The 21,071-nt window shown below is 37.3% G+C and overlaps 1 protein-coding gene across 4 annotated transcripts in view; it reads left to right on the forward strand.

The window, feature by feature from the left end:
* ADGRB3 (adhesion G protein-coupled receptor B3) overlaps positions 1-21,071 on the forward strand; it is a 1,023,178-nt gene that overhangs the window by 908,150 nt on the left and 93,957 nt on the right. For 3 of the 4 annotated variants that reach the window (XM_040349906.1, XM_040349909.1, XM_040349907.1), the window contains 2 exons: positions 3,552-3,650; positions 4,022-4,193. In XM_040349906.1, the coding sequence (XP_040205840.1) occupies positions 3,552-3,650; positions 4,022-4,193 (271 nt within the window). The remainder of the gene's footprint in view (positions 1-3,551; positions 3,651-4,021; positions 4,194-21,071) is intronic. The other variant, XM_040349908.1, reaches the window with a different exon arrangement.

The raw sequence follows: 21,071 nt of genomic DNA on the forward strand, positions 1-21,071 counted from the left end.
GACACGTCATCGCCAGAGAATTTCGGCGCGGATTTCGATTCGATGGTGAGTACACTCCATCGGATGGAAATCCGCGCAAATCCTCAAGAGGATTTATCCGCGGATACAGTCCGCTGGACCGTATCCGCGGATAAATCCTCTCGTGTGTATGGGGCCTTATGCTCTACATATTACCTTGCCTTAGCTTATTTTTATAGCCAAACACTCTCTAAAACTTTGAATTGTGCCAGTTATAAATGTACTGTACATACCATGTAAAAGGATGTTGATGATAAAAATATACATCTAATAAAATGTATGTTTTTAAGAATTCCATTACATAAAAAAAATGTGTGATGGGTTCGGGACTGGAATAGAAAAACGTCTTCTAACTGGCTTCTGGAGCAGATGGTTTTACCTTTTCAATAAGAAATTACTCTCCAGGATCATTCTAGATATTCCAGTCTAGTATATGTATTCTTTCTTTAGCATTTGTCAAGCTTTTATGTATGGGAACCAATAAAACACATGACCCACATTGGTTTTACCTGTATATAAATGTTATTGAAAACTATTGCTGGATTGTAAATACATGGTTGGGTTTTCTAAAGGCAAATGGCTGTTCACTCTGCAATGGAAATTGCACTCTGCGAGGGCATTTGCCTCAGAGCTTGGTGAATGTGGTGAAGTTTCGGTCATGTGCAAGGAAAATAATAAAACATGTTTGGCTTGTACATGATGGAATGATGAAAGTAAGCAGAGCTTCACTTCATCCAATAAGCCCTGGGACCACTTCCCTTATAAGGTGCAACTTCCCTTGCAAAGTGAACAGCCTGTTTGCCTTTAGTAAGTTTACCCCAATACATGTTGTCCTTGGGTTCATTAATGCCTTCATACCACAATCTTCTTTTTTTTAGCCCTGTACTAAACGGCTTTACTTGTCCTCTAGCACTTATTGCCTTCACAAAATACCAGAGTCACCGTTAAATCTGGCAGTCACATACAGGGAGGTGATGTGATCCGGAGGTACATAAAGGAATATCAGTAAGCTGGTAGATGCAGTCGGTTTACATTCAGAGCACTTCACACTTTACCATATGATACTGAACAGAAAATCTTCACCTGTAAGACCAATTTCTGTTACAGGGGATCCTGTTTTTTTTTTTTGATTGATGTATGGTTTTATGTACAGAGAATACAAGTATCCCCCCCCCCCCCAGGTTGTTTAATAAGTAATATACCTCCCTTTTTGTTCCCTATTAGGTGGAATTATAGTTCTTCCATATTACAGTACTTCAATAGGGCAGATACGTTACATTGAACAGATTTTCTTTCATAATACCTGAGCCCTATTGCCAGCTAGCTATAGACATGAGCTTACATTGGGAGATTAAAGGGGTTGTAAAGGTTCATTTTTTATTTTCTAAATAGGTTCCTTTAAGCTAGTGCATTGTTGGTTTACTTACCTTTTCCTTCGATTTCCCTTCTAAATGTTTTTTTTCTTTGTTTTCTTTGTCTGAATTTCTCACTTCCTGTTCCTCCTCAGTAAGCTGTTCTGGCTGACTAACCACCGCTCGAATGACAGGGGCAAGTTTACTGAGGAAACAGGAAGTGAGAAATTCAGACAAAGAAAAAAAAAGAAGGGAAATGGAAGGAAAAGGTAACTGAACCAACAATGCACTAGCTTAAAGGAACATATTTAGAAAATAAAAAACAAACCTTTACAACCCCTTTAAGGCACAGTTCAAATTCTAGAATTTTTTAGGCAATTAGGACATGAATATAAGTAATGGAATAATCTGACTGGTTATGTTTATGAAAAAGGCAGTTTGCCAACAACTCATGAACCAATAAAAAAATCCAATCCAGCCAAACAGTTAGAAACAAGAATAATTGTTTGAAAATTGAGGTGACATTGGTTAGAAGCTGAACATTGTCTGAATAAGCTTAAACATGATGCCATATACACATTGGTAACAGACCTGTATTTTTCTTCCAAATGTATAATTATATTAATACATTTTAGTTTTTCAGTAGTTTGCAGACATTAACTTCTTAGAACCTTATGTAAGCATTCATTCATGTTTCTACTCAATCCTTTGATTTGTATCTTTCTCTTTTTGAAAACATGTTATGTTAGCTAAAAAAAAAAAAAAAAAAAAACGAAACAGTTAAGCAGCAGATGAATTATTAAGAGAGAAGGCACTGTTTTATAAAAACAAAATTGTCATATGCAATATTAAAAATTGCAAAACAAACCACCTAGGGTACACTGTCATGTTTAAGAGATTTGAATAAATATGCAGCAAGTTTTATTGTGATTTTGTGTACAGTAAACATGGTGCTAATTAGTTACAACAGTTTGCTCAATGATATTCCTTTTTTTGTCTCTGAATTATAATGAGGGATGAACAATGAACAAACTTGTTGAAAGTACCAATTAAGTCAAACAGTTTGTATATTACACAGTTATGAAATGTGTTTACGACAGGAACCGGCACAGGTTAGATCTCCCGTGGAGTCTATTTTTCCTAAAATATTTCAATATGGAACAATCTCCAACAAAATAAAAGAAACAAGTTATTAAAATATCATGATATAACCAGAAGCTATACTTGTCAATGAAAAAAAAAATATGGTGATAAATTACATATTATAAATTAATTTAGATTTTGAGGTTTTAGTACTTAATGTATTTAGGCATTCTTCTCATTTCTACTTATTATAATTTAAGTTTGGAGATTGTTTTAATATGCGTGCTGCACCTGTGTGTGCAACTAAGTGATCTATAATAATTTTCACATTGTCTGATCCATTTTGATACCAACAGTATGATATATACACAAATTCTATAAAATTGTATCTCATATATGTTACTGACAGTAACAAAGCCTGTTTAGTGATTGTATGGTATTAATTTAGATTTTTATTAGATGCAACAATCACTTTTTTATTAATTGATGGTTCTGCACTTTTTTATGAAAAAAATAAGCATACACAGCAAATGAACTTCATCAAATTCCATTCATTCCTAACTCCATATTCAGGCCATTTAATATTTTAATTAAAACAATCAGTACAATTTGTAATTTACCTTTACCAATTGCAATGAAATTCCTATCATATTATAACTAGTAGTATTATTAACAGAAGTAACAATGACTTTTAAACTATTAGCGTTTAAGATAAAACAATCGTTTTTTTATATTGGCCTGAATATAGAATGTCATCATATGTCTGATTTAGCACCTGCTTATGTTTAGCTCAGTGTATAATCTGCTTATTAATTTGCAAAATGGGAAATTATCACTTTTTATAGAGGAAAAAAAATTGCCCTGCATGCATGAATGAAATTATCCTTCTTATCATATAAGTAGCAAATGTCACAAGTAATTTGATACATATTTAGTACCAAAAGCTTCCATTAATAAACAAATCAATACATTCATCTTGTTACGTATGCATGAGATCTTATTGAAAAACATATAGTAAAAAAAAAAAAAGTACAGCAGTAATGATTTCAGTGAAATTGAATACTTTGTTCTTTTTGTGGGTGTTCTGTTTGTTTGCAGTCAGATGAGTGAGCCTCATAGCGGTTTGACGCTCAAATGTGCCAAGTGTGGAGTAGTTTCAACAACAGCTTTGTCAGCCACCACCGCCAGTAATGCCATGTTAGTCTAAATCATTTACATCTTCTTGTTACAAATCTATTACCGTGCATGTCTGAAAATAGTCTGATAAAATTTGTGTTTTTCTAATAATACTACAATGTCTTTTTTGTTCTTTATTTATTTATTTTTGTAATTTGTTTTAAATTGTGCAACAGTATTAAAGTGTTGCCTTTAGAATTTTTTTTTACATAAATGTGTTTTAGCATTAACCGCTTCAGTTCCAAGATGGCCAGATCATAAAATATACATGTAACGAACTGGCGATCTTATCACTGAAGGTGTTTGCTTACTTTTATTTAAACTTCCGTAATATGATTTGCATGCACAAAGCACAATCTGGTTCAGCAAAACAAATATCTTTCTCTGCATAGGGCATCCCTTTGGAGTTCCTGTGTTGTTCTACCTCTCCTGGCTTTGACATGGATGTCTGCTGTTCTAGCAATGACAGATAAGAGATCGATACTGTTTCAGATACTGTTCGCAGTATTTGATTCATTGCAAGGATTTGTCATTGTGATGGTCCACTGCATTTTACGGAGAGAGGTGAGAGCAATATTTGTGTCTTCTATGTATTTTCTTCTGTGTGACATCTGATAAGCAATGACTTTTCTTAAATTTCAAGATGCAAAATCACCTTGACTTAAATGAATTAGCCGATATTCATAGTCTGAGATGCAATCCCTGCCATCCATCATGTAAGATCAATGAATCATTTGCCAGACACATAAACCTGTGTATATGTCAAAGGTTCAGTTAAAAAAAAACATGTTCATGCATAAAGGAATGGATAGATGAATGATATTTTTTATTTTTTATTGAAAATAAGTTTTTTTTATTAACTTAAAATTCACCAGATGTCTAGACATGCTCTAGCACAGTCTCTGGAAATATATATATATATATATATATATATATATATATATATATATATATATATATATATATATATATATATATATATATATATATATATATATATATATATATATATATATATTCCTTGATAATCTTTCATGTATATGTATAGCCTAAACTTTTTTATTTTTGGGTAGAATAGAGAAAATTACATATCATTTTTATTTCTGTGTCCCTGGTAGGTAGATTCACCCGCTCTATTTTGTCCAGGAGACTATCAGAACAAAAAGAGACAGAAAGTGATGTTAAAAAAAAAGTTGTAACAGAATGAGAGGTGATGGTACATCTTCCAGTCAGAACACCTGTTGTGCGAGGGAAATTCTTCTTTTGTAGAAACTGTTTCTCTCTTCCTTTTGCTGGACAGGACAGGAAGTGAAGGGACATCTCCATAATGGGATAGAGGCAGGAAAAACATAAATACTGGGGTTTATCCCCTCCCCGCTTTAACTATAACAAAAACAAATTGGACTACACATATACTTTTATGTCTTTATAGACGTCTGAAGACCTTTAACTAGAGTGACACAATTTATTATCATTGATTGTGACAACTGTAAAATCATGGTATTGTATTATATTCACTTTGGATCATCATGGTTTATAACCAATCTATTTAAACTCCTCAACAAACAATCTCTCAAATGCACTTTATTACATTAAGGTTTTATTGTGTTCTATTAATTATACAATAAAAATAGTATATGTGTTATTATTCCGATAAACACCCATAGGCAGTTCAGCTGAGAATATAATGGACAACTCCACACAAAACATAAAAACAGTAATATATATATATATATATATATATATATATATATATATATATATATATGTATAAAAACTTAAATCTTTTAGCTGTGTCTTCTTTTTCTTTGTGTATTCATTGTTTTTTTTTGTTTTTTTTAAATCATGTTTATTAAACATTTTGTCCTGTAGCAGAAAATGACAAGGTCCTGCTCCCTTGGGTTCTGGACCAGTATTCATATTACAACTTGATTCAACACTGAATCATCCTCAAGACACTTTGATTACAGGAAATTGCTGTCACAATATATTTGCAAACATTCATTGTATGGGTATAGCTGCAGCTCATATTCAGAAAATAATAAATCTAATGTTTCCTCATACCAGGGTCAACATTTTTCCTTTAGTACTGTAAATCTCATGTTGTAAAGTGCTGCACAAGCTGTTGGCGCTAAATAAATCCTGTATAATAATAATCATAAAAATAATAATAACAATTTTGTAAACACGTAAACGCACCTTGAAGCGATTCAGTTTGCATTTGTAGCGCTATATAAGTTATTCACTCACTCACTCACTCTATGTTTTAATTTTTTTTAAAGCAAAGCAAAAAAAAGGATTTTACAAACAATAAGTAAAAATATGTGACCTCCATGGAAAAAAAGACAAATACATTGTATGTAATCTCAAAAAAAAAAAAAATCATGTCTTCAACTCTCTCCAATTATTCCTGAAGGTCCTTATACTGCAAAGGGCATGCTCCTTGACCTTAGGGGTCAAAAGAAGGGAGGAATTATAAAGACTGGCTTCTTCAGGAAATTACAGATTTGCATATACCTTTACTGTCAATCCTGACAAGAACAGGTTTTCTGAGCTAGTATAGAATTTCAATTGTATCCAGGCAAATGCTTACCATGCTGATATATTCATGCTAGCCATGAAGCTACATACTTAAATAAATCTCAGTGTTAATGTTTTGTTTGTAAGTAAAAAAAAAAATGCTGACTATGGGGCAGATTCACAAAGATCTGCCCTGGCGCATTGTATCTGAGATACACTACGCCGCCGTACCTTACCTGGCTTTGGTTCGAATCCATAAAGATTTTGCGCCATAAGTTACGGCGGCGTAGTGTATCTCAAGCGGCGTAACGGCGCGGAATTCAAGTTGGGCGGGTAGGGGGCGTGTTTCATTTAAATGAAGCGCGTCCCTGCGCCGAACGAACTGCGCATGCGCCGTCCCTAAATTTACCGCCGTGCATTGCGCAAAATGACGTCGCAAGGACGTAATTTTTTTGGACGTGGACGTAAATTACGTCCATCCCGATTCACGGACGACTTACGCAAAAAAAATCAATTCAAATTAAACGTGGGAACGACGTCCATACTTAACATGGCAAGTCTAACTATATGCCGCAAAACAGCAGCTTTAACTATACGCCGGAAAAAGCCGACTAGAGACGACGTAAGAGAATGCGACGACCGCTCGTACGTTCATGGATCGTCGGAAATAGCTAATTTGCATACTCGACGCGGAAAACGACGAGAACTCCACCCAGTGGATGCCGAAGTATTGCATCCAAGATCCGAAGGCGTATGAAGCTGTACGCCTGTCGGATCTAACCCAGATGCCGTCGTATCTTGGTTTGAGGATTCAAACCAAAGATAAGACGCGGGAAATTTGAAAGTACGCCGGCGGGCGGGTTCCCTCGGGGAGCGATCCGGGACGACGGCACGGCTATTCGTTTATAGCCGCTCCGTCGCGATCGCTCCCCGAGCCTGAAGCACGGGGAGAGCCGTATGTAAACACGGCTTCCCCGTGCTTCACTGTGGCGGCGTATCGATCGAGTGATCCCTTTTATAAGGGAGACTCGATCGATGACGTCAGTCCTACAGCCACACCCCCCTACAGTTGTAAACACACACTAAGTGAACACTAACCCCTACAGCGCCCCCTGTGGTTAACTCCCAAACTGCAACTGTCATTTTCACAATAAACAATGCAATTTAAATGCATTTTTTGCTGTGAAAATGACAATGGTCCCAAAAATGTGTTAACATTTTCCAAAGTGTCCGCCATAATGTCGCAGTCACGAAAAAAATCGCTGATCGCCGCCAATAGTAGTAAAAAAAAAAAATTAATAAAAATGCAATAAAACTATCCCCTATTTTGTAAACGCTATAAATTTTGCGCAAACCAATCGATAAAGGCTTATTGCGATTTTTTTTTACCAAAAATAGGTAGAAGAATACGTATCGGCCTAAACTGAGGAAATTTTTTTTTTATATATGTTTTGGGGGGATATTTATTAAAGCAAAAAGTAAAAAATATTGAATTTTTTTCAAAATTGTCGCTCTATTTTTGTTTATAGTGCAAAAAATAAAAACCGCAGAGGTGATCAAATACCACCAAAAGAAGGCTCTATTTGTGGGGAAAAAAGAACGCCAATTTTGTTTGGGAGCCACGTCGCACGACCGCGCAATTGTCTGTTAAAGTGACGCAGTGACGAATCGCAAAACCTGGCCTGGGCATTTAGCTGCAAAATGGTCTGGGGCTTAAGTGGTTAAAAGAAAATGCTTTAACTTTACATCTGAAAATGCATGTTATTATCAAAGCAAGGCTGAATTACAGTATGGTTTCATAAACAAAGTTAGCAGCAAATTAAATTTTTAGCATTTATATCTTGGATGGGAAGCCTGGAAAGTGAACTCCCAATATACCTGGTTTGGCAAACATAGGTTTTAGCATTTAAAAGCACACAGATGGCTTGAGACTGCTGTTTGCCATGTCACACATAAATATCTAGTAAGGTGGAAAATTCAATCCAGTAATTTATATAGAACAAGCAGCTGCCTTAATTAGACAGTCATAATATTTAAATCTCCATTCCAGCATGATTCTGCATTACCATCGATATAGACCTATCACCTAAAAAATATCACTTAACATGAATTAATATTATCAACAATGGTAACAATGAGTTATAAAAGTGTTGTTAAGGCAGGAGTCTTCTTTTATCTTAATGCATTCTTTGCATTAAGATAAAACATCTTCTGTGTATAGCAGCTTCCCCAGCACCCCCTAATGCCTACCTGAGCCCCATCTCTTTCCAGCAATGTCTATGAGTCTCTTGGCCTTGTGGGACTCCCCTTCCTGCTTGGCTGAGACACAGCACTTGCACCATTGGCTCCTGCAGCTGTCCATCAAAGTCGTTTAGCCTATTAGGAGAGAGAGAGGGGGCGGGGGAAGTGGCAGCTCCATGTCTGAATGGACATACAAAGCTGCAGCTTGGCTCGGATGTCCCCGAAGCCAGCTGCTTGCTGTGGGGGCACTCGACAGGAGGGAGGGGCCAGGAGCAGCGAAGAGGGACCCGAGAAGAGGATGATCCAGGCTGCCCTGTGCAAAACCACTGCAACAAGGGAGGTAAGTATAGCATGTTTGTTATTTTATTTTATTTTAAAAAAGACTTTACAATCACTTTAATGTGGAGCAAAGAGTGTGATTTACATTGACTTTGGGAGACTGAGCAATGATATAATCTTAAATAAAACGGCCAAGGCTACAGTGGCATATAGAGCTGCAGATATTATCATCATAGAAATGTAAACCAGAATGAGCAGGTACTGCCTAGGTCTGCACAGCATGCAGAGAAAAATAAATGTTACAAAAATTCCTGCAGTGGGCATGTGACACAAATTATTCAGCTGTAAACCAAAATCACAAAGAACAGGTGACATTAATAAATTCAGTGAAATGTTGGAGCTGCATATATCTCCAGCTGTCCCATTGAGAAGTTCCATATTTCTCTCGTAGTTCTTCTAACTGGCATATCCTATTCCCCTTTAAGATATCCCCTAGCCTCAGTCTATCCGAATAAGTCCACTTTAGATAGAGTTTATTATTTTTCCCCGGTGGGAAATAATCATTTCCCATTAAGGGCATCAATGGACTATTGTATTGTCCCTTCATCTCCCATACCTTTAATGTTTCTATTGTAATTGGAGCAGATACCTTAGGAAGATCTCTATATTTTTTCGGGATCCAAATGATCTGACCTAGCTCCTTTCTACTCATGTTCTCTTCTAGGGATACCCATTTCTTCTGTGATGTACTATGAACCCAGTCTATAACTCTTTTTTATTACTGCTGCTTCATAATATTTTTGAGGGTCTGGAAGTAGTACCCCCCCATTTCTCTTGGTCTGCTCATTGCTTTATATGAGATACGACTTCCTTTCCCCTTCCAGACAAATTTTTGTATTAGACTTCTCAAGGTTCTAAAATATGCCCTGGGAATACAGATTGGCAGGCTCTGGAAGATATACAAAAATTTCGGAAGTGTCAACATTTTAATTACGTTTATCCTTCCCAGCCATGACAATTTATATGCCCGGTATCCCTTCAGATCTTGTTTAATTTTGTTCAATAGGGGAATATAATTATCTTGATATAATTCCGTTGTTATTGCTGATAGGTAGACTCCTAGATATTTCAGTCCCCTTTCCCTCCACACAAAGGGGAAAAGTGCTTTTAGTTCTCTTTTATCTTTTAAGGGTGTGTCTATATTTAATATCTCTGTTTTTTCCAAATTTATTTTAAAATCAGAAATCTTTCCATATTCATCCATTTCTTCCATAACCTTTGGGAGTGATTGTCTAGGATTGGCTATGAATAGCATAATATCGTCTGCGTAAGCAGCTATCTTATGCTCTTGCTCTCCTACCTTGATGCCATTTATTTCTCGGTTCTTTCTTATGGAGATTAAAAGGGGTTCTAAAGATAACACAAATAATAGGGGGGGAAGTGGGCATCCCTGACGTGTCCCATTATGTAGCTTAAATGTCTCTGACAGAGTCCCATTTACTTGGACTTGAGCCGTAGGATCAGAGTACAATGCCCCTATCCATCTCATCATTCGTGATTTAAGGCCAAATCCTTGTAGTGTTTGTAACATGTATTCCCAGTTGACTCTGTCAAAGGCCTTTTCAGCATCTACGGATAATAAAAGGGCCGGTTTCTTTCTTTTTTTTGCTTCATGTATTAACAGATTTGCCCTTAATATATTATCCCTTGTTTCCCTTCCAGGGACAAAGCCTGCCTGGTCTGTCCCTATGCAGTCTGGCATATATAGTTTCAATCTTTCGGCCAAAATCCTAGCGTAGATTTTTATATCTTCATTTATCAGGGATATTGGTCGGAAGCTTGAGCACAGCGTTGGATCCTTACCTTCTTTTGGTAATATTGTTATATGAGCTCCTAATGCTTCTTTACATATTTTCATCCCTTCTCCAATGGAGTTCATATAACAATAGAAGTGCAGCGTTAATATTCCTAGAAATTTTTTGTAGTACAGGGATGTATATCCATCCGGTCCTGGGCTTTTTCCATTTTTACTATTTTTAATTGCCTGCTGAATTTCCTCCTCAGATATCTCACATTCTAATTTATTTGACTCTTCCTCTGAAATAGCTAATAGTTTTATTTTCTTAAGATATTGTTCAACTTTCTCTTTCCTATTCTGTATTTCTTCTTTATCCTGACTGTCGCTTACTTTATATAGAGATTGATCGTTTTCAAGGAAGTTTTTAGTAATATCTCTCGTTGTATGTTTCAGAGTCCCCTTTTTGTCTTTTATTTTTGCAATATAATTCCGGTTTCGTCTAGGTTTAATTGCTTATGCCAGCAATCTCCCAGTCTTATTGCCGAATTCATATTGTTTTTTGGCTGTTTTTAAAAATACTCTTTTTGTCTCCTGTTCCAGCAAATTCTTCAATACCTCGCGCTTTATTGTTATTTCCTCTATTATTTTACTATGAATTTACTTTTTGTGTACCTGCTCCAACTCCTGAATTTCCTGTAATATCTGTTTTTTTTCTGCTGTCCAGATCTTCCTTCTTTTTGCCCCTTCCGCTATTAATCTCCCTCTCATAGATACTTTATGGGTTTCCCACAGTGTAGATGGTGCAATTCTTTCTACATTATTTTCTTCAAAGAACAAATTTAGGTCCCTTTCCAGAGCATCACTTACACTATGATCGTACAGGAGAGATTCATTCAATCTCCAAGATCTCTGCCTAACCGGAACATCTTCTAAATCTAATAGGGCCATCACTGGAGCATGGTCCGAGAGTGTTATGGACTTCACCTCCACCTTCGTTACCCCTTCCATGAGTTGGTGGTCTAAAAAAATATGGTCAATTCTTGATTAAGTGGAGTGTATCTGGGAATAGTATGTAAAATCCTTTCCTTTAGGGTGAAGGATCCTCCAAATTTCTACTAATTGTTGTTGATGTAATTTTCTTTTAATGGTCTTAAGAACCCTTCCTTCCGAGTGCAGGGAAAGAGGTTGAGTATCTAGGACTGGATCAAATACAAAATTAATATCCCCTGCCATAATCACACCCCCCTCTCTAAACTTTTCTAGCTTGTTTAGCACTTTTCCAAAAAAGAGGCAGGGGTGCACATTAGGGCAGTAGATGTTAACTAGAGTATACATTCTATTAAACAGGGAACCCTTAATAAATAGATACCTCCCTTCAAAGTCTACTTCCATGTCTTTTAACACAAAGGGGGTATTTCTATCAAATCCTATTGCTGTACCTTTAGATCTTTTATTAGGTGAATATGCGTGAAACCATAGTGGGAAGTTTCTAGAATTCAATCCAGCCCTAGAGGAAAACTTAAAGTGAGTCTCCTGTAAAAAAACAATATTGTCAGTTAAAGTAACGCAGTGCTGTATTGCAAAAAAATGAGGTGGTCATGAAGGGGGGTAAATCTGAAGTTGGATAAAGCAAACCTTGGAGTAAAAGGAAAACTATCCTTTTTACATAGTGCCCCCTTCCCTCCAATCTAACATTTCTGAAAGAATGTCGTATAAAGAGAACACCTGTAAAAAAATACATAATATACTTACCTTATCCTGGCTTCTGCACTGAAGTGGGTGATGTCATGATCCTTTAAAAAAAACAATATGTGTTGCGCTTGAAAATAAAAAATGCAAATCAGTCCATGTGTCTTGAAAACAGCACCAATGAAATGCCTTCACAGTATAAATATGTGCAGAAGTTCTAATTCACTCCGCTTCTCAGCTCCTCGACCACGTGAATAGACCACCACCATAAGTAAGGTTGTACTCTTACCAGAGAGTGTGGACCACCTATTATGGGTGGTCAAAAGGGGCTCATAAATCTCATTCACTCCATCCACCGGTGTTTCTTAGCATACAAAGAGCAGGAAGGATCATCCAACTGTCACAAGGAAAATGATACTCCTCTGGTCTCAGATCGTAGTATCCAGTGGAATATATCAGCAAGGAGATAAATGCCACATAGTGTAAATTCTTTAAATTAGGTTTTATTCAAGTAATGCACTGACATTACATTGAGTTGAGTTGAGTTGGGAGGTATCTTAATATAGCACAGTCTTACCCAGAAGGGTCATGACGTGCATTACATAATTCTTTATTCTTTATTCTTATTGAAAGCATAAACTCTATCAGCCAAAAACAGTGGGCTCAATCCAAACATGAAAACAAGAAACTATGCCTTTGCCCTACCCTACTATACCCTGGTAATGCTGAGTAATTCAAATCTTGTGAGAAGACACTCCAGTACTATGCTCATGGGATTTGAGATCCACAGTGTTCCCAGGATCTTGTTGAAAAGATAATGATACCACCCTTACCTTGGCACTGCAGGCAGAAACCAGGGTAAGGTAAATATGCTACTTAACTTTTTTCAAAATTGTACTGTTTTCATCTCATTAATGTGGTGATTTTAGAAAGGGGTTACTTTGGAAAAAGCAGATATTGACTTTTAGTAGTCTGCCTTAACATACAAAGTTTCAGCAATACTGTTTCCCTTTGCTTTAATAAAACATTTCAGTGTTTACCACAATCAAATATACTTATGTAAAATCCTCAGATATATTATTAATATTAATAATGTTATAATTGATATGCAGGTCCTTGGTTTTTTATTTTTATTTTATTTTATTTGTATTTTGTTGTAAGCTGTGTCATCAATAGGCCATATGGCCTAAATTGTTTTTAATGATTCATGATTTTTGGCATGTCTGATAAAGACAACAAAGCAGTTTCTTAGAGCTGAAAAGAGAAAAAACATCCAGTTTTAAAGAGCTGGAATATTATCAATTCCACCCTCATTATATTCTGTGAATATTTGTGCTCAACTCCCTAAAAGCTCAATGCGTTCCATTTTTGAGTGTGGAAGGGAAAGAAGGAGAGGACTCTTGCTAAACTTTAATTGCTGTCTATGTCTTCACTGGTGAAATGTCACCATATCTTGTGTGTCCAAAGGTTTTCACCCTTGCCAGTGGGTATACAAAGAACAATAGCAGAAGTTTTAACTTTCATCCTCTATACTAAGAAAAGGTGTTTGCTGTATGTGTTTCTGTTTCAGAGATTCACTTAGTTCTCTGTATCAGCTGTAGACATAATAAGCAACTCAGAAAATCACTTAGACTGTATTGATTTATATATAACACATCAGAAAACATTACTGAGTTTAGTGTGTGGGGGAAATTGAGTGGCCTACACAGAGCTCTGGCCTCAACCCCATTGAGCATCTTTGTAATAAATTGGAATACTAATTGTGAGCCAGATCTTCTCATTCATTGTGTTTAAAACTGACAGGCAGACTCCTGAACGTCAGGTGCATGCATTTGGGTAGCTGTGCTTCCACCTGATTGCCTCCACACACCCTTGGTACCGACCCCCCCCCCCCCACTACACACACACATGCGCGCCCTAGACCATGTATTCTGGGCTCCGCTTGCGGAGGACCTGGCCGGTGACAGCGGGTGTAGGGGAAGGAGACAGATGTCTGCTCTCCTCCCCTTCTCGCTGTGACCCAGAAAGTGACATGTATGACGTCACTTCCAGGCCAGGGTCTCGGTGTCCCCGGCTAGCATAGCCAAGAGGGGATGTAATGCAATGCAATCTGCATTGCAATGTATTTAGTGGAGCCCAGAGAAGAGATGCAGGATCTTTGACCCTGCATGTATCATTAAAGAGAACCTGTCACCTAAAAATAATCACATAGGACTTTTTGTCCCGTATGTGATAGAAAAAAAGTTAAGCAAAAAAAAAATTTTTTGGGCAAAAAAATTAAGTTACATCAAAGCGCATAACATCCCCCCTGAAAACAATTGAGGCCTCCATCCCCACTTATGCGCACGTACAAATGTAAATGCATGCGTTGGGGGCGCTTATGCATGAAAACGTTGATTGCAATACACATGTTACATATGCGTGCAAGCAATAATTCACAAGGCCTCTTCTTTGACACTAAACTGATGACCTATCGGCCTTAAAAAAGTGTCGCCTATAGAAAATATAGGGTACAGAAGTTTTAAGGTTTGACATGTTGGGTATCTGTGGATACTCTGTGCAACCACATCTTTTATATTTTACCAAAAATGTGGGTAGTTTACCGTGTTTGTTTGCCCAAACATTCAGTTTAGAGTGTTTCTTACTGAAATGTTGTGTTTCCTAGACCTTTGCAGTGATATCAAGTGACATAAAAAATTGGAACTGCCACAATTTTATTTTCTAGGGTGGCTAGTTTTAGAAAATATACAATGTTTGAAGATTTTATGCAATCTTAAGGCCTAAAAAGATTTTGTAAACGTTCGCAAAAAATGCATAAATGGCTCTGGCAGCAAAAAGGTTATTTCATTATTATATTTTGCCATTTTTTATTACTTACTAGTGAAGTGTTGCTACTGAATACATCTAGTTATATATCAGAGAAGAAAAAAATCCATAAACCGAATCTGTGAATAAAGACCAGCGACAATGACAGGCAGCTTCCCTTTGAACCATTAGCACTCAAATGGAAAAAAGCTCACATTTCAGATCGACATCTTGCCAAAGAAAAATCAAAGAGTGTTTGTACAAATTCACAACAGTTAATAGCTGTATGCTAATTAGGTTATATATTTCCCATAATGCCAACAACTCTGCAGAGAGCAGCCATACATCCATAGTTTATTAATCATGAAACATATTGTATCTGTAAGAGTTTTTTAAATCAGGATGTTCAAAATTCACATTCTATATGCACTTTGAATATTTATGCACTTATGATACATGCAAATAAGTAAAATTAAGAATATAAATGTCAGTCACAGTTATTTTTACCTGCAAGTAAACAACTGAACCTCTGGCTCCATAGATGAGATTTGTCCAAAAAGATAATGTTCCAAGCATTCATTAGTTTCAGCGTGTGATGCCCACTAACAATGCACATTTACCAATTCTCTTTAAGCCCCGTACACACGATCAGACCTTTGTCTGACCAAAATCACATAGGAATTCTGTTCTAAAACATATATTTGGTAAAAACCAACCTGTGTTTCTGGGTACACTATACTATTGGGGATGCTAGTATAGCTCTAATCTTGAACATACTGATGTGTACAGACACTATATTAGTATTGGCAGTGATCAGTGACTGTGGTAGTGTGGCAAGGAATCTGGCACCAACAGACACTAACTGGGAGGCATACTAAATGACTAACTGACACTGACGTTCCTAGTGACACTAATACAGTTATCAGTATTAATACTGTACAAGGGGAGATCAAGGGGTTAACTGTGTGCCTAACAAGTGTAAAGCGTGCTGCTTTTACTCACAGATTTGGCTGCTTTTTCTCCCTGAACTCAGAGTTGACTTTAGGGAGAAGAAACAGCCAGCTCACTGTCTGTGAACAAAGTTTTGTGTGTTTGTAAAAATAGAACTCTGTGCTGTGATTGGCCATGACCAATCAGCAGGTGTGCAGCCATAATCCTTGGCTGTAACCTGCTGACAAACTTGTGTTGTGTCCAATTACAGCACAGGTCAGCAGGAGACCGCTGGAAAACCAGAAATTTGGTGGTGACATACTGTTATGTTGCCCAGCTTGCAGCTGCCACCCATCTGCAGTAAATGTACTTTGGGTAAGCGGCAAGTGAATAAAGTGTATGTAAACTTTAAGGCCTCATACACACGGATGGACTGTCCGCCGGACCGTTTTCAGCGGACAGTCCGCTGCCGGATATGCGGTGACGTGGCCGCGCCGTCGCCGCGACGATTACGCGGCGACATGCACGGCCCTGGAGGGTCAATGCTTCCATGCATGCGTCGAATCACTTTGACGCATGCGAGGGCTTTCGGCCGAGCGGACATGTACGGTGAGTCTGTACAGACGACCGAACATGTCCGACGGACAGGCTTCCAGCGGACATGTTTCTTAGCATGCTAAGAAATTTTTGTCCGCTGGAAAACGGTTGGCTGGACGAATGTCCGCTGGAAACCTGTCCGATAGGCCGTACACACGACCGAACATGTCCGCTGAAACTGGTAACATGTTCGGTCGTGTGTACGAGGCCTAACAATAAAATTCTCTGTCTTTGAAAGTGTTTTTAGTATATTCAATAAGTACAAAAAAATATCTGTTCATTTAGCCAGAAATTGTGTTAGCTGATAAATTCCTGTGTTCTCTGGACTGTTGTCAGTTAGCATTGTTCCCTTCTATCGCTATAACCTACAAAACAACCCCCTCTCCATTAAAAAGAAGAGAGAGAGAGAGGTGTATGTAATCTTAACTGAGGGTTATAGAATGACAACGCTGCTCAGTACATTTGTCATAATAGAATAGGAAGTGTGTTAAAGCGGGGGTTCACCCGAAAAAATTGTTTTAACATTGTGAGATATTTTTTTAAACATCTCATCCACTAATAGGAGAAATATGTGTTATAAAACCTGAAACTTTTTGCATTACACATTAGCTGTGTTTGGAAGCATATACAGTTGCACGAAAAAGTATGTGAACCCTTTTGGAATGATATGGATTTCTGCTCAAATTGGTCACAAAATGTGATCTGATCTTCATCTAAGTCACAACAATAGACACTCACAGTCTGCTTAAACTAATAACACACAAATAATTAAATGTTACCATGTTTTTATTGAACACACCATGTAAACATTCACAGTGCAAGTGGAAAAAGTATGTGAACCCTTGGATTTAATAACTGGTCAAACCTCCTTTGGCAGCAATAACTTCAACCAAACGTTTCCTGTAGTTGCAGATCAGACTGCACAACGGTCAGGAGTAATTATTGACCATTCCTCTTTACAGAACTGTTTCAGTTCAGCAATATTCTTGGGATGTCTGGTGTGAATCCCTTTCTTGAGGTCATGCCACAGCATCTCAATCGGGTTGGGGTCAGGACTCTGACTGGGCCACTCCAGAAGGCATGTTTTCTTCTGTTTAAGCCATTCTGTTGTTGATTTACTTCTATGCTTTGGGTCGTGGTCCTGTTGCAACACCCATCTTCTGTTGAGCTTCAGCTGGAGGACAGATTGCCTTAGGTTCTCCTGCAAAATGTCTTGATAAACTTGGTAATTCATTTTTCCTTCCATGATAGCAATCCATCCAGGCCCTGATGCAGCAAAGCAGCCCCAAACCATGATGCCCCCACCACCACACTTCACAGTTGGGATGAGGTTTTGATGTTGGTGTGCTGTGCCTCTTTTTCTCCACACATAGTGTTGTGTGTTTCTTCCAAACAACTTTTGTTTCATCTGTCCACAGAATGTTTTGCCAGTACTGCTGTGGAACATCCAGGTGCTCTTGTGTAAACTGTAAACGTGCAACAATGGTTTTTTTTGGACAGTAGTGGCTTCCTCTGTGGTATCCTCCCATGAAATCCATTCTTGTTTAGCGTTTTACGCATCGTAGATTCACTAACAGGGATGTTAGCATATGCCAGAGACTTTTGTAAGTCTTTAGCTGACACTCTAGGATTCTTCTTCACCTCATTGAGCAGTCTGTGCTGTGCTCTTGCAGTCATCTTTACAGGACGGCCACTCCTAGGGAGAGTAGCAGCAGTGCTGAACTTTCTCCATTTATAGACAATTTGTCTTACCATAGACTGTTGAACAGCAAGGCTTTTGGAGATACCTTTATAACCCTTTCCAGCTTTATGCAAGTCAACAATTCTTAATGGTAGGTCTTCTGAGAGCTCTTTTGTGTGAGACATCATTCACATCAGACAATGCTTCTTGTGAAAAGCAAACCCAGAACTGGTGTGTGTTTTTTTTATAGGGCAGGGCAGCTGTAACCAACACCTCCAATATCATCTCATTGATTGGACTCCAGTTGGCTGACGCCTCACTCCAATTAGCTCTTGGAGATGTCATTAGTCTAGGGATTCACATACTTTTTCCACCTGCACTGTGAATGTTTACATGGTGTGTTCAATAAAAACATGATAACATTTAATTATTTGTGTGTTATTAGTATAAGCAGACTGTAATTGTCTATTGTTGTGACTTAGATGAAGATCAGATCACATTTTTTGACCAATTTGTGCAGAAATCCATATCATATCATTCCAAAGTATCGTTCACATACTTTTTCTTGCAACTGTATGTTAATGTATGTGTCCACCTTGCAGTTTTTTTCTTCAACCCAATGACACAAGCTACAAGCTGGTGATTACCATCATCTGACAGTAATTGCCTGACTGCAGTGTTGCCTAAATATATGTTCCTCTGCCTTTACTGTTAAGGGGCAGTGATGAACAGGATGTATCCTTGGACATTGTAACCTTGGAAAACTAATACATGCATTTTATTGACGCCCTCTTGGAAACATCTTTACATCCACAGTAAAATACATTTTAGAAGTAAACACACATTTTGTGGTGTCTGTCAACCAAAAGAATGCACCTGTTAACAAATGCACTAATTTAGGCATAAAACACATAAAGGAGCATAGAGAAAATTCTACACTAATTGTTAAAATCTACAACCTAAAGTCAGAGATGGGGGATGTGAGGCATCTGCGATACATAACAAAATAAATTATCGACTGAAGGGTTATTTTAGCCTGCAAAGCATTATTTATTGCTTTGTTCCTTCGCAGGCCCTAAATGCTAATAGAAGATAAATTAGTTTTCTCTGACCTCTGTATCTTCTCATATGTTGTATTTGTTTTGCTTTACTAGACACTGAACCAAATAATCATTTATCCACAAGAGGTTTAGATAATCTCAAAACACCATTCTATGATTATGTTTTCTATGATACTGAACTAGTGGTTATAGTCATCCAACTTAGTACAAAACATAAGTCTGGTATTTCCATATAATTGGCCGATAAGTGTATTATTTTTAATAAAGCAAATTCATCTATTAAGTTTAAAAAGGCAAAGATCAATGTACAAAGTGCAAAAAACAGTAGCATCCATAAAGAATTATTTTTTATTGATTGGACTGCAAAGCAGTTATATTCTGCTTTTTTCATAGAAATTTGCTATTTGTATTGTATTATTAAATAAGTACTGTATGCCATATATTTAAACAAGGTTATTTTATTTTCTAGATTTGTATTTCGGTATTTATAAACCAGTAACAAAAACCATAACCTCCAGCGGTAAGAAAAAGCCCAAAATATCAAGCTTAGCAAATGTTGAGCATAATTGACTTCCCTAGTGTGAAATTCCAAGTGCTTTCACACTGGGGGGTGCACTTGTGTGGCGGCAAGCCCTACAAACAGCATCTTTGGAGCTGTGTAGGAGCGCTGTATACAGCGCTCCTACACTACCCTTGCCCATTGGAATGAAAGGTCAGCATTTCTGAAAGTGCCGCAACACAGGCACTTTTAACCCCTCCTTGGGGGTTAAAAGATCTCCGCTAGCAACCAAAAAGTGCAGATGAAACAGCAGTAAAGCTCCACTAAAACTAACAGAACTTTAGCGCTAATGGACCCACTGCCCCAATGTGAAATGCAGCCTATTAAAACATGTATTACAGCCTGTATGCATGCGGCTGGTGGGACCATGAACTTTATGTGGGACATAAGCTCTTATTCTGAATTTGCTTGTGACTGTATATTAATAAATTATTTATTTATCAAAGCAACACATTTTTTAATGTTTTATATACATTTGTAAACCAGTATAGCAGTTATATTTTTCTATAGTTAATTTTTTTTATATCTTACAATTTTTTCCACAACTTTTAATTCCTTATTACATAATTTGGGGATTTTTGTAAAATATTTTTTCTGCCTTGCACTAAAATATGCATAACTGCATACAAGATAACTCTAATTTTAGTGACAAAAAATGTATATATATTTTTTGTTACATTGGTTTATGGTGCAGAACAGTTAACAATACTTTGTAATAAATAAAATAAAACCATCTTCAAACCTGAGCAATGATAAAAATTGAAAGTGTTGTGAAAAACTGTATATACAAACCATCATCAGGTACACAAACACATTCAGCTAAAGTTATGTGCAGATCTCAACTTTTCCTGCAAATGTCAAGGTGGGGGTACAACCCCACCTGCCCTCAAACTTTTTTTATTATTATTATGTAGGATTTATATAGCGCCAACAGTTTGCGCAGTGCTTTAACTTCTTGTTGGTCTTTAATGTAGTAGGCTGAAGCTGAATTGATAAAGGGAAGCTTAGGAGGTGGGAGAATGCTAGGCTCAAGCCCTGTACACATGATAGGTCCATCCGATGAGAACGGTCTGATGGACCGTTTTCATTGGTTAACCGATGAACCTTACTGATGGTCAGTCGTGCCTACACACCATCGGTTAAAAAAACGATCCTGTCAGAACGCGGTGACATAAAACACAACGACGTGCTGAAAAAAACGAAGTTCAATGCTTCCAAGCATGCGTCGACTTGATTCTGAGCATGCCTGGATTTTTAACCGATGGACGTGCCTACAAACGAT

Source organism: Rana temporaria, chromosome 4, assembly GCF_905171775.1.
Source record: "Rana temporaria chromosome 4, aRanTem1.1, whole genome shotgun sequence".
Classification (NCBI taxonomy): Eukaryota; Metazoa; Chordata; class Amphibia; order Anura; family Ranidae; genus Rana; species Rana temporaria.